Below are 12,415 nucleotides of genomic sequence, written 5' to 3'. Positions count from 1 at the left end.
AACGTTTAGATAGTAAAATGGTCAAATCTTATAAAGTGCAGCTTAGTATTTTTAATTTAAATAAATAATAATTTTTTTAAGGTTATTTGATTAATAGAAAGTAAAAAAAGCAGCATTTATTTTAATTGGTTACATTTTACATAATTATTTAATTTAATTAACAATGTAAAAGTTTTCAGGATTATTTGATTATTAGAAAGATAAAAGATCAGCATTTAATTTAATTCATTATGTTTTACATGGTTATTTAATTTAACTAGCCATCTAAAAGTCTTAACTGTCACTCAAGTTATCAATTTATTTATTTTGCATACATGAAAAGTATTAAATCTTATTAACATTAAACGTAAGCTTTATTTCTGCACAGCATAGACGGTTTATTATATTACACGACCTTTTGTGGGCTGAAAATGAAACATTTTCTGGCAGGTTAAAGGACTCAGAATCATCAAAGAACATAAACAAGAGTCCTTCTATTAAACCTGCTCTGCTGAAGGGTCGACCTCAGAAACTGATCCCGAACATCAGCCGCAGATGGGGCGAACGACGGCCCAAAAACAACATCCAGGAAAACAGGACTTCGGCTAAAGATGAAGATCCTCTCAAGGTAATGTTTTCAGCTGTTTGATTCAAGATCTACAGCAGCAAGTGACAGAAGAGTCTGTTTAATCTACTATAATCAATTTTTTTAGGTGCCTTCCGCCTCAAAAGAAGAGAAAGACAAGAAACAGGCTTCAGTTATCATTGATCTGATTGATTTAGATGAAGAACCGGACCTGAGTGCTGTGCAAGAACAGATATTCAATAAACCAACCAGGTAAGCATTGGAATCTTCAGTTATACGTGGGATATGCTTTTGCTTTGTTTATATCGTGCTATAGGATGATTTGATAATGTAAAATGTTTTTGGTTTAATTTTTATTTTAATTATTTATTCATAAATTTCTTTTTAAATAATATTTTTTAACTTTTTTTTTTTGTTAAATTTCACTAGTTTTAGTATTTGAACCTTTCCTTCCAGTGAATTTGATTTGAATTTTCATTTATCTTATTTTCCGGAAGTTGAGTCACACTGAGTCAAAACCACATTGTTGAGAGAAAAACAAAACACATACGTTTTTGGTGTATGCATTGGAGTATAAGCCACCTTTTATTAATTTATTTAGAAAAAGGAAAAATATCCTAGGCGTCATGGTGGAGCAGTGGTTAGCACTGTCGTCTCACAGCAAGTTGGCATTTCTGTGTGGAGTTTGCATGTTTTTCCCGTGTTGGCATGGGTTTTCTCCAGGTGCTCTGATTTCCTCCACAGTCCAAAGGCATGTTGGTGAATTGAATAAACTAAATTGGCCGTAGTGTATGTGTGTGAATGAAAGTATATGGTTGTTTCCCAGTACTGTGTTGCAGCTGCAATGGCATCCACTGTGTAAAACATATGCTGGATATATTGGCAGTTCATTCTGCTGTGGCATCGCCTGATTAATAAAGGGACTAAGCCGAAATAAATGAATGAATGAAAAATACAGTAGCCTACCGGTAGTCTTAAATAAAATGAAGCATTTACAAACATTATAAAACTCTGCATCAATTACTATACATTTAGCAGTGTCCTAAAGACTTTAGCCCCTTTCACACAGTAATACCGGTAAATTTCTGGAAAATTTTCGGAACGACTTTACCGGTATATTGAAAAAAGCGCTGTTCACACAGGCGAGGACGTTACGGAAATTTTCCGGAAAAGAGCATTCACACATCCATTCCAAAATACCGGTAAATTCTGACATCATTCACCACAAATGAGCTTTAAACGGCTGCGCTTGTATTTGTAAACATTTTACTAAATTACAAACTCTGTGGATGATCAATATTGTGAACAACTTTTGCAGGATCACTTTCGCATGTCGAGATGTTCATAATATGTGCGTGTGCAGGCGCTCACAGGCTGTTTCACAGGCGCACGCAAAGCTTGAAGGTAAACAAACAACGGCTTATCATAAGCATCTCATCGATGATTATTTACACAGTTGGCATTAAGAAGAACATATAAACGTGATCTGACTAACTTCTAGCAGCTAAATGTGTCTGGAAACATATTCAAAGGCTTTTATCCTCACAAACCGCGCGGACGTAAATGCATCTGACTGTTGTGATTGGCTAAAGCAGACGTCTCACGTCAGCACGTTCTAGACGTGCACGCGCTTATTATGGGAATCTTCCTTCTGCATTCACACAGCGCAGCATTCCGGCAAATTGCCGGTAATGTTACAACTTCTCTTTCCGGAAAATAGCCAGAACCAATTTACCGGTATTTTCAAAATACTGTTCACACACACAACCTTTGGTCTGTATGTGTGAAAGGGGCTTTTGTTATGAAATAAACTGAAATTAAACATGTCAAGCCTGAAAGAATTTATTTAATGTATATTTAATTCTGTCAGTGTGTGAGAGGTGCTACATGAAAACTCACATGTGTGCATTCTGCATCATGTAAATCACATTGGAAATTAAGTTGCAGCATTTTTTCTGAGATAAAATACATGTTTCGTGTTTATTTCAGTTATGAAATTTGTTTTTGATCATTTTTGAGTTTTTGATAACAGTAACAACTATACCGCGCCAATGTTTGTACTTTTTGTAATATATTTTTTTTCTGATGCTTTTTGTATTCCTTTGATTTTTGAATAGTTTTTTTTTCATTCATTTATTCATTGTCGGCTTAGTCCCTTTATTAATCCGGGGTCGCCACAGCAGAATGAACCGCCAACTTATTCAGCACGTTTTTACGCAGCAAATACCCTTCCAGCCGCAACCCATCTCTGGGAAACATTCACACACACACACACACACACACACACTCATACACTATGGACAATTTAGCCTACCCAATTCACCTGTACCGCATGTCTTTGGACTGTGGGGGAAACCGGAGCACCCGGAGGAAAACATGCAAACTTGCATACATGCATACTGCGCCACTGCATAGTTTTTTTTATTTTATTTTTTTTACTTTTTTTATTTTATTTTGTTTTAGATTATCATTATTGTTTTTTCCCAGTTATTCTGTGGTCTTGTTTTCAGTTTTACTTGTCACACTAATTTGTATCCATCTTAAATTTAGGTCAGGAAGGATCCCCAAGCTCTCTCAGCATGTGATACAGGCAGCGGCAGAGGAGGAGGAAGATGAGGAAGAGCCCTCTGATCCCCCTACCTCTTCCAAAGTTTGTGTTCCATCACCTGGCTGTAGGGCTAAAATAAAACCAGGCCCCAGACTAAAACAGGGCATGCAGAGGAGAGGGAAATCTAGACTGGTGACTTTACTGGCCTCTGGGGCTGAAGAAGATGATGATGAAGAGAGAGAGGAAGCAGAGGGTTGCATCCTGAGCCAGGAGGACTTTCCTTCAAACTCTGAAGAGGAAAACCAGGCATTTGTGCCAATGAGTCTACGACCTCAAGATCATTTTGATTCAGAGGTGGTAGAAACCATGGAAGAGGTGTGTTTATTTATTTATTACATCATATTAGGAAGTCATCAGGGTTTCCTTCATCACATATTATTACCATGAAGACTCCCAATGTATTCACTCATTCATACACTTAAAAATGGTTAACCCTCCTCTGAAATAGTGTTTCTTTTTCAAATATCTGAGTGAACTGACGTTTAACAGATAAATGTATTTTGGTGCGTTTAAACAAAAAAGATTTATCAAAGGTGCAGTAGGTGATTGTCTTCAGAAACATGTTTTGTTGTGCTGGTTGAAAGTCTCTTCACATTCCAGTAGTACTGATTAAAGTAAATGATCTAAACGTATTTATATGTATTTTTTAGGGATGTAACGGTATCAGAATTTCACGTTACGATAATACCTCTGTATGAATGGCACGGTACGGTATTTATTGAATAACTTACAGGAAAAACAAAACTAATGAAAAGATTCGAAAAAAGTGCCAAAAGTGTTTATTTACGTTAGCACTGAATTTACAATGACATACACATTAGCCATCTATCTGTAAGTTTCGAAACAGGAACTTCAATTTTTAAATTTTAATAACAAAAAACTATTAAACCATATAAAAAAAATAGTTTCAATTTAGTATTGTTGAAAACTCATCACATTCAACATTTAATCACTCACTTACTTAGATAAAGATGGGTTTTTTAAGGAAAATTATCATATAACTATAATCTGGTAAAAGCTGGGATCTCTGGGCATGTCCCCTGCAACAGAGACAAACCCCTCTCATTTGGGACTGAGGTTTCTGGGACAGTGAGATATGATTTAGCCAAGGTTGACAGCAGTGGGTAACGTTGTGCATTGTCTTTCCACCACTTGAGAGGACAAGCCATGAGTGAGATAGAGGTCTCTTTGCGGTACAAGTCAATGTCTGCATCAATCTAACTGCTGTGTTCTGCAGTCCCCATGACTGTTTTTAGTCGTATTCCCCGACTTATATTTCACCACAGTCTGGCAGTGCCTGTGTATTGTTTTTTTCTTTGTCTGTCACCTTTTCTCCTTTTTCGTATCTTTTTAGAAAAAAAACGAAATGCTTCCACACATCCGTTTTAAAACCCGCTTTATTTTCGATCATTTCCAGCTCTTTTTCTTCCCTGCTACTAGCAACACACTCCATTTCCCCATTACTGGATCTGTAGTGACAACAGACTGCAAAGGATGATGGGAATTGTAGTTCCCGCTACCTCTCGTTCGCTTCATTTGCCTAAGCAAACGTTTCTTAGAAATATAGTTTTATTGAGTCATGCGCCTACGGTAATATTGATAAAAATTACTATTGCGGTTTGACAGTATTTACAATATTGTTACATCCCTAGTATTTTTATATTCTAGATAAGGCATAAAACTAAAAAATGTTCGTCCAATTAAATATTGTCAGACAGACAAATAACTCAATTACGACAGGTATCTCAAACTGTTTGTCAACAAATTAACATTTCTGCCAACCTCTTTAAGCAGACAAATACTGTAAGTTATTCACGCGCACACGTGAAGCATGCATCTACCGCTGACAGAGAGACGTAATCCATAAACTCTGCATCAACCTGAGCTTCTTTCTGAAAGACCAATGGGGCCTTGTATGCATGAACAGAAAGATTATTTCTGAAAGGGCTTCTGCCAAAAATGCAGAATCAAAACTTTTCTAAACCCTGAATCAATATCAGGATTACTTTTGCACGCTGGAGGGAAATGATGTTATGCTGTTCAAAACAAAGACCTGCAGGGTGACACCACGGCTGAAGTATTACATTTAGACAGGTGTGTTTGAAAACAATTTTAGCCACACAAAGTTGATGTAGAATGTGTTCTTGTTTTTGAATGGGTTTATATGCACGGAATTGTTGTTCAGCTACTGAAAATGTCCGGCAAAAGATTGGCTATTTTCAAGTTAATGGAGAACCTTTTACAGACTATATTACCTTTTATTATAGTCGGTTAAATTGACCCGAGCATTCATTAGTTGTTCAAGTGAAAAAGGGTCTGAAAACAAGCGATGTACTAGGATCACTCGTTGAATTGATAACATAAGCATAAGTGAAATGTAAACAGATGACAGGACATTTCTGTTTTTAGCACTCCTTTTTTTCTGATCTTGTTTTTATTTAGTTTAATAACAAATCAGTAAATGTGCTCTTCCGCCTAACCAGCTACACTGAGGTGAAGTTTAATTTATATTCACACATTTGTTCATTTTTGAACAGTGACAGCCTGTGATAGAGTTTGGGGAAATAAAATCCTGCACGCGCCGGCCTGTGAACAACTATGCTTGATAAAGTGTGTGTTTTCTAAATGGTGAATGACATGATCTAGTGTTATATCTAATCAGTGCACCTTCATGAGTTCATGATGTAAGGAGGCGTGGCTTTTGACGGCAGGAGAGGGTCGTAAAATTTCTAAGCTATTATGCTAGTGCTAGCATTCTGGCAGATCACCTACTGCACCTTAAAATAGATATATATAAATAAATAAAAATAGTAACGTCAATATTATTAGCCCCCCTTAAAAAACTTAAAATATTTTTCAATTGGCTACAGAACAAACCACTGTCATTCAATGACTTGCCTAATTAACCTAGGTAAGCCTTTGAATTAGACCTTAATCTGCATACTGGAATCTTATAAAATATGATGTACTGTCATCATGGCAAAGACCAAAGAAATTGGTTATTAGAAATTCATTTAAAAACTATTATTTAAAAAATGTGTTGGAAAAAAGTAATCTCCGTCTAACGACTGGGAAATATATAAAAAAAAAGAATCAGAATTATCTTATTATTTTGTCTTCAACTGAACATGTATACATACACATCACATTAGTTTGTTTTTGTATGTTTAAGTAACATTTTTGTCTTCATTTAGGATGTTTTATAAATATAAAATACAAATGTTGTCATTTAAAGCATTTTTACATAAAAAAAACAGAAACATGTTTTCAGATATGTTTATATACATTTTTAGACATATATAAACACAAATCAATGTTTTAACTTCAGAGGAGTTTAGAAAATCTATATTAGTTTATTGATCACAATAAATTGAATACTTAGTTATTCTGACCAATTGCCATTTTGTGTATAAAAAACAAACACACTCTATATAACAATGTTTTTGTATTTGAAACATGGGACAAATCAGAAATATCTTGAATAATGAAATATTGACAATTTACTCAAACACATACCTATTAAATCCATAGAAATTAAACATTTTAGTACACCAGATACAGTGGGGGAAATAAGTATTAAACACATTCTGTTTTTCCTGGAAATAATATTTCTAAAGGAGCTGTTGACATGAAATTGAACCAGATTTTTGTAAAAACCCAAACTATACAAACATAATAATTAAAAAAAAAATCTATCTAAAAAATTTGTTATGTGTAATGAATGAAATGACACGAGGGGAAAGTACTGAACTACTGAAACGTATTTAATACTTTTATATAAAACGCTTATTTTGCTGATGGAAGCTTAAAGATGCCTCTCATACGGAGAATGAAGTTACGTCAATTGCTCAGGTGTGAGTTTTTTTACAGACTTTAACAGAGTGTAAAACCTTTGATGGGTCTGTGGGTCTCTTTTATCATATCTGATCTTTAATTTGTATTCCATATTGGATTCAAGTCAGGTGATTGGTTGGGCCATTCTACAGCTTGATTTTCTTTTTCTGATTTTCTTTTTCTTTGAGAGTTCCCTTGGCTGTGCTTTGAATCATTCACTTGCTGAAATGTCCACTTTAGTTTCCTCTTCCTCATCCTGCTAATGTAAATGTAGGACTGAAGCAGCTAATATTAATTTACAATGAGGAAGAGCAGAGGGTTGCTGAAGAACTACTGAGAGATTTCAGCTTCAGATTTCAGTCTTTCCACACCTCCCGTTTTTCATGTGTGTTCAATAGTTTTCCCTGTGTCATCATTTTATTAAGCATAACTTAATTTGTATACGAATTAGATTTGTTTTCATTGCATATATGGATTTATTTAGTTGTCACCAACATCTGGTGAACATTTCAAGTCAACAGCACCTTTAAAAAAATGTTGTCTGAGAAAAAAAGGATTCAATACTTATTACCCCGCTGTATGCTTGAATGGTACTGTATGGCCTACATCCATGTACTAAATATACTATCCATGTTTCTGAGCAAAGCGATGTTCAGTCTTGCTTCATCATTCAAATTAATTTCTGCATGTCATGTCCAAGCTTTCATTGTCCTTCCCTTTTCTTTTACTCGTTCCCATTGGCTCCCAGCTGGACATTTCAGCGAATGTGCCTGATATCTTGAGCGCGTCCCACAATGCTTTGTGCCCCGAGTCTGCATGTGAGCAGGCCGTATTTCCTGCTGGTCCTGTCTCGTATGAACATCAGTTGGACCTTCTCGTTGTAAGTCTTCCCATCGTCGGTTGTGGCTCTTTTTCACATCTGATGCTTCCTCCATTCACTGTCCATCATAAACACTGACTTATCACTTAATGTCTTTTTTTATTTCTTTATTTGCACTTGATGTCAGCTGCAGTGAACATAAATCTAGTTGTATTGGATGGGATGGTACTAATTTGTGTCTCGTTTTGTAGGATGTCATTGAGTTTCTTGACCCAGAACACATGGAAGGTGAGGAGAAACTCTCTCAGGCTTATTTGAGTGAACTATCGCCTGATATACAGTAGTCAACATTTAAAGTGGATCAAAATGTTTTCCTAAGACAAGAATGGGTGTTGATCAATAGTATTAGGATACTTTGAACGTTTTGATCCACTTTAAATGTTGACTACTGTATTTATATCCATCAAGTAGTATATTATATAGTCATAAACTTTTCCACTATTCAATAACATGTAACAGATGCACAGATTTTATTTAGATTTAAAACTGTTATAGTGTTTATTTATTCAAACACTAACCTAAATGAATAGGTTAAACTATAATTCTTATTACACATGCAAACAAATGTATTACATGTAGATATATTAATACCGCAGGGTGTCCGGAGGGTTGTAAAAAGTCTTACAATGTCTTAAATTTCAAACACTAAACTTAAATTTCCTGAAATATTGTGTTGTAGGTCCTTGATCGTTTATAACTGTACAAACACCCATCCAATCACTAACAATCCATTAAATTTGATCAATTCAACTAGTAAAAATGTTTTCCACCGGCAATTAGTAAAGATTTTTTATTCATTATTGGCTTAAAAAGGTCTTTAAAAGTCTTAAATATGACTTGGTGTAAGCTGCAGAAACCCTGTACCAGGTTTTTACTGGGGTTAATTGCAAATGATGTCAGTACAAATGAAGTGGTAAATTTTATTTTATATTAGCGAGTTTGTAAAGTCTATATTTAGGTCCAAAAACAAAATCTAAGAGAATTAGACAAAAGTATGTTATTTAGAGTGGTCCAATGCTCCATCTACTGTTTATTACTGATTTAAAAAAATTAACATTTTACCATTTTCTTGTGTATTTTCAAAGCAAAACACAAGAAATGAATACAAGCGAATAATGTCATACATTTTGAGAAAAGCCATCACAAAATCATTAGTCATTTTAGGCCTCTAAAATTTACCCTATTCTTCATGTACGGGGAGGCACAGCCATTGGAATCTTATTTTGGCTCAACACTTCCAGTCTCATTCACTTTCATTGACATTAAAAACAGCTCGCTATGGTGCAACCGATATTTTCTTATTATATTATTCTAGCTTTTATGTGTAATCATGAACACACTTGTTTGTAGAGCAAGTAGTTTGACCATTTCTGATGTTTATTATTCCTAGTCATTTCTTCCATAGGCATCGCTAAAACTAGCACTTTTTCCCCCTCTGCCATCAGACCTCTCAATGGCTGACAGGAGTCTTTTACAACAGACTGTCACTTGCACATACACACTTTAACATTTAACCACTGCAAATGAATGCTGTTAAATTTTTCCACAATATCCATTCTTTACTGTTTCTGCACAACAGTTTTTAATATTTACGCATTTATCTATATAGAAACCTTTATTATATATTATTTATTTCATAGTTTATACTTGTTTACTTTTTTTCATGCCTATTTTGTTAAATAAGTTATTTATATTTTGAATATACATTACACTTTATTAGCATTCAGTGTGGACAGCAAAGTAAGAATTTCATTGTGCAGAGAACCAGTTTCTTACTGTGCATATGACTATAAACACTTTGAATCGTAATTAAAGTCAATAAAACAAATGTTCCTGCAAAATCCTGGAGGGACTGATTAATGAACATCATGTGCAAGCTGTGGAGTTGGATAAGGGATGTATTGCATGTTAATTACTGTAATTAGTAATAGTGTAATATGTAACTAAGACTCTGTATAATAAAGTGGTTCTAAATCTTTAAATGTGTAATGATCCTACTATAAATAAAAAAAAAAATTACATTTACTTTTCCAAACATGAACATTTAAAAAATGTTGAAAATAATAACATTTCATTTATGTCACCCACCCCTGCATGCAATGTAAATCATTTAATCTAAATTCTGGTGTTTCGTCTTTCTTTTAGTATGTAAAGAGATCAACAATGAAGCAGCTCAGACTCTTCTGACCATCGGCAACTCGGCTCAGATGATCCAGACCTCAGAAATGCCCTGCTTAAGTAAGAAAAACATCACAGTTCAACCCACTTCTTGAATCTAAATCATTACATTCCTTATAATCAAATTAGAAAACTGATTAATAAAAAAATCTTTTTCAGGTGGACATGATATTGATGTGCATGAAGAAATCGCTAATGAGGAAGTCTTCACAGAAACGGCCATCATGTCTGATCCTTCTATAAGCTGTTATTCAGAGATGAGAAGTGATGTTGAACTTTCAAACAGTGAAACTCAAATCCCAGAACCTCCCACTTCAATAGAAGAGCCAATCAAATCACAGAATTCAATGTCTCATCCTGGTCCCGTTCAGCAAGTCTCACAGGATCTGGCATCTACTTTTGTTCCTTCTTCAACAAGAGGCCGTTTCGCCAAACCCAAGCCCAATATTGGTCTGAAAAGCAGACGAGCTCCTCAGCAGCAGATCAGTTCAGAACTTCCTGCAGATTCTGTGGAGAACTCAAAGAGTCTGACTTCGGCAGAACAGGATGAAAAACAAAAGGCATCCATGCAAGAGATTGCAGATGAACTGTCAGACTCCTCTAACATACACCCTGAGGTCCAGCAGCCGGGTACAGTATCTGATAGAAGAGAAGATGCTCCTGAAAGACTGACTGGAGGTGATAGTGGATCTGCTGTGTCATTAAAGAGAAAAGATGAAGACGAAATCACAGAGGAGAAGATAAAAGAACACGAAGAGGCTAAATCAGATCCAGTGCTTATTAATAGGTATTAAAATCTTGTTAATATCCTTTTGTTTTGTTATATATACAGTTGAAATCAAAATTATTAGATCTAACGAATTGCATTAAGGCGTGACAAATCTGAAATCCTTCATCTCTTGGTCGTTTTGTTCTGTTTTTTTAGCTAGCTAAAATGAATGCTTTAATGGCAGGGGTTCAGATCTTATTTTATGAGAGTGTGCATGTAAATATTGTCTGTATTCTGTGTGTTTCAGTGAGAGTGAGTCTCAGAGCACACTAGACGAGGCTCCTAAACCTGTCAGGAGGAACAGGGGACCCAAACCTAAACCAAACCTGACTCAAGCATCCAGAAAAAAACACACACAAACACAACTCAACACTCCTTCACTCACAACAGGTATGACAATTTAGACACACACACTGTTACCTAAAGCATGAAATGACTCGAAACATGAAGCTCATTAGGAAATAATCTAATTTAATTAATGTTTAAGATATTTAATTTAAGATTATTTCCTAATAAGCTTGATTTTTGAAGATTTTCTGTTTATATACGTTGCATTTCTGTATACCCCCTCACAAACCTCTCTTTTAAATTTATATTTTTAATAGGAAGGTATACAATATTATATGTGTGCACAGGGCTTTACATTAACATCCGCCATTAAAGAGGATTTTATTCTCTCAGTGTGAAGTATTTTCTAAGTGCAAACCAGTTAATGGTCTCTTCTCAAAATGTATGTAGTGTTTGCAGCAAACATGCCAGCGTGTGTTAAAAATACTGTGTAAGATGAGTATGCTTGCACAGGAGCAACACTAGGAGAAGGCTATGACTGATTGTGTAGAATAACTGAATATGTAAAGCACTGATTATATATGTTAAATACTTGTATGAAGCTTAGAGTGAGTAACATATTATCAAGTTATTATCCTTTTATGACAATGTATGCAAACACTTAGTTCCTTTGCATAAGTTGCATCTATACTTTGCTGACATAGACCTGTAACATCTCTGTTGACATGAGCTAGTGGGCTGAGACCCAAGAATAGCAGGACCCCTTAGACTAGAAACCTATTCAAAACTGGCCAAGAGTTAAAACAAGATACCTAGGGGTGTGGAAAATAACCTGTATAAAGATTGTAAAAAAAACACAGAGACTTCAGAAGGAGCAGAGAAAGAGAGAACCAAAGAAATGAAGTGTCCAGGAGAGACTTCAGAATGCTCTGGGGTCTGCTCTGCTCTTTCTCAGCTTTATTATGGAGAATAAAGTCTATTTTCTGATATTCAAAACCTCCGGTCTGATCATTTCTAATTGATAAGAAGTCGAATTACGACACCATCCCGCCAAATGCGGGTAGATTTCAGCTTTGGCGGGTTAGACAGCCGCTCCCACTAGCGACTTTGGCAGGTTGGAAATAATTTTTACATTGTGGTTTTCTTAAAGCAGGGTTTGACAATAAGGATGTCCCAACATGCGTGCAAATGTGATCTTAGAATCGAGAAGCAGGACTGACAAAAATAACTGTTCCCAAAGTGTAGGTTAAACCGTTATAAGAAATCCTATGTACCTGTTTCATGGGTTTATTT

General features: G+C 35.2%; 1 protein-coding gene across 45 annotated transcripts in view; it reads left to right on the top strand.

Moving 5' to 3' along the window:
- zgc:162472 overlaps nucleotides 1-12,415 on the top strand; it is a 37,573-nt gene that overhangs the window by 14,225 nt on the left and 10,933 nt on the right. For 31 of the 45 annotated variants that reach the window (XM_073934603.1, XM_073934598.1, XM_073934600.1 and 28 more), the window contains exons 13-20: nucleotides 430-607; nucleotides 693-817; nucleotides 3,116-3,488; nucleotides 7,756-7,887; nucleotides 8,079-8,115; nucleotides 10,033-10,125; nucleotides 10,225-10,852; nucleotides 11,082-11,224. In XM_073934603.1, coding sequence (XP_073790704.1) covers nucleotides 430-607; nucleotides 693-817; nucleotides 3,116-3,488; nucleotides 7,756-7,887; nucleotides 8,079-8,115; nucleotides 10,033-10,125; nucleotides 10,225-10,852; nucleotides 11,082-11,224 — 1,709 coding nt within the window. The remainder of the gene's footprint in view (nucleotides 1-429; nucleotides 608-692; nucleotides 818-3,115; nucleotides 3,489-7,755; nucleotides 7,888-8,078; nucleotides 8,116-10,032; nucleotides 10,126-10,224; nucleotides 10,853-11,081; nucleotides 11,225-12,415) is intronic. The other 14 variants (XM_073934624.1, XM_073934620.1, XM_073934616.1 and 11 more) reach the window with 1 other exon arrangement.

Source organism: Danio rerio, chromosome 21 (genome assembly GCF_049306965.1).
Source record: "Danio rerio strain Tuebingen ecotype United States chromosome 21, GRCz12tu, whole genome shotgun sequence".
NCBI classification, from domain to species: domain Eukaryota; kingdom Metazoa; phylum Chordata; class Actinopteri; order Cypriniformes; family Danionidae; genus Danio; species Danio rerio.
The sequence above is the reverse complement of the archived record's forward strand: the minus strand, read 5'-3'. Positions and strand labels throughout refer to the sequence as shown.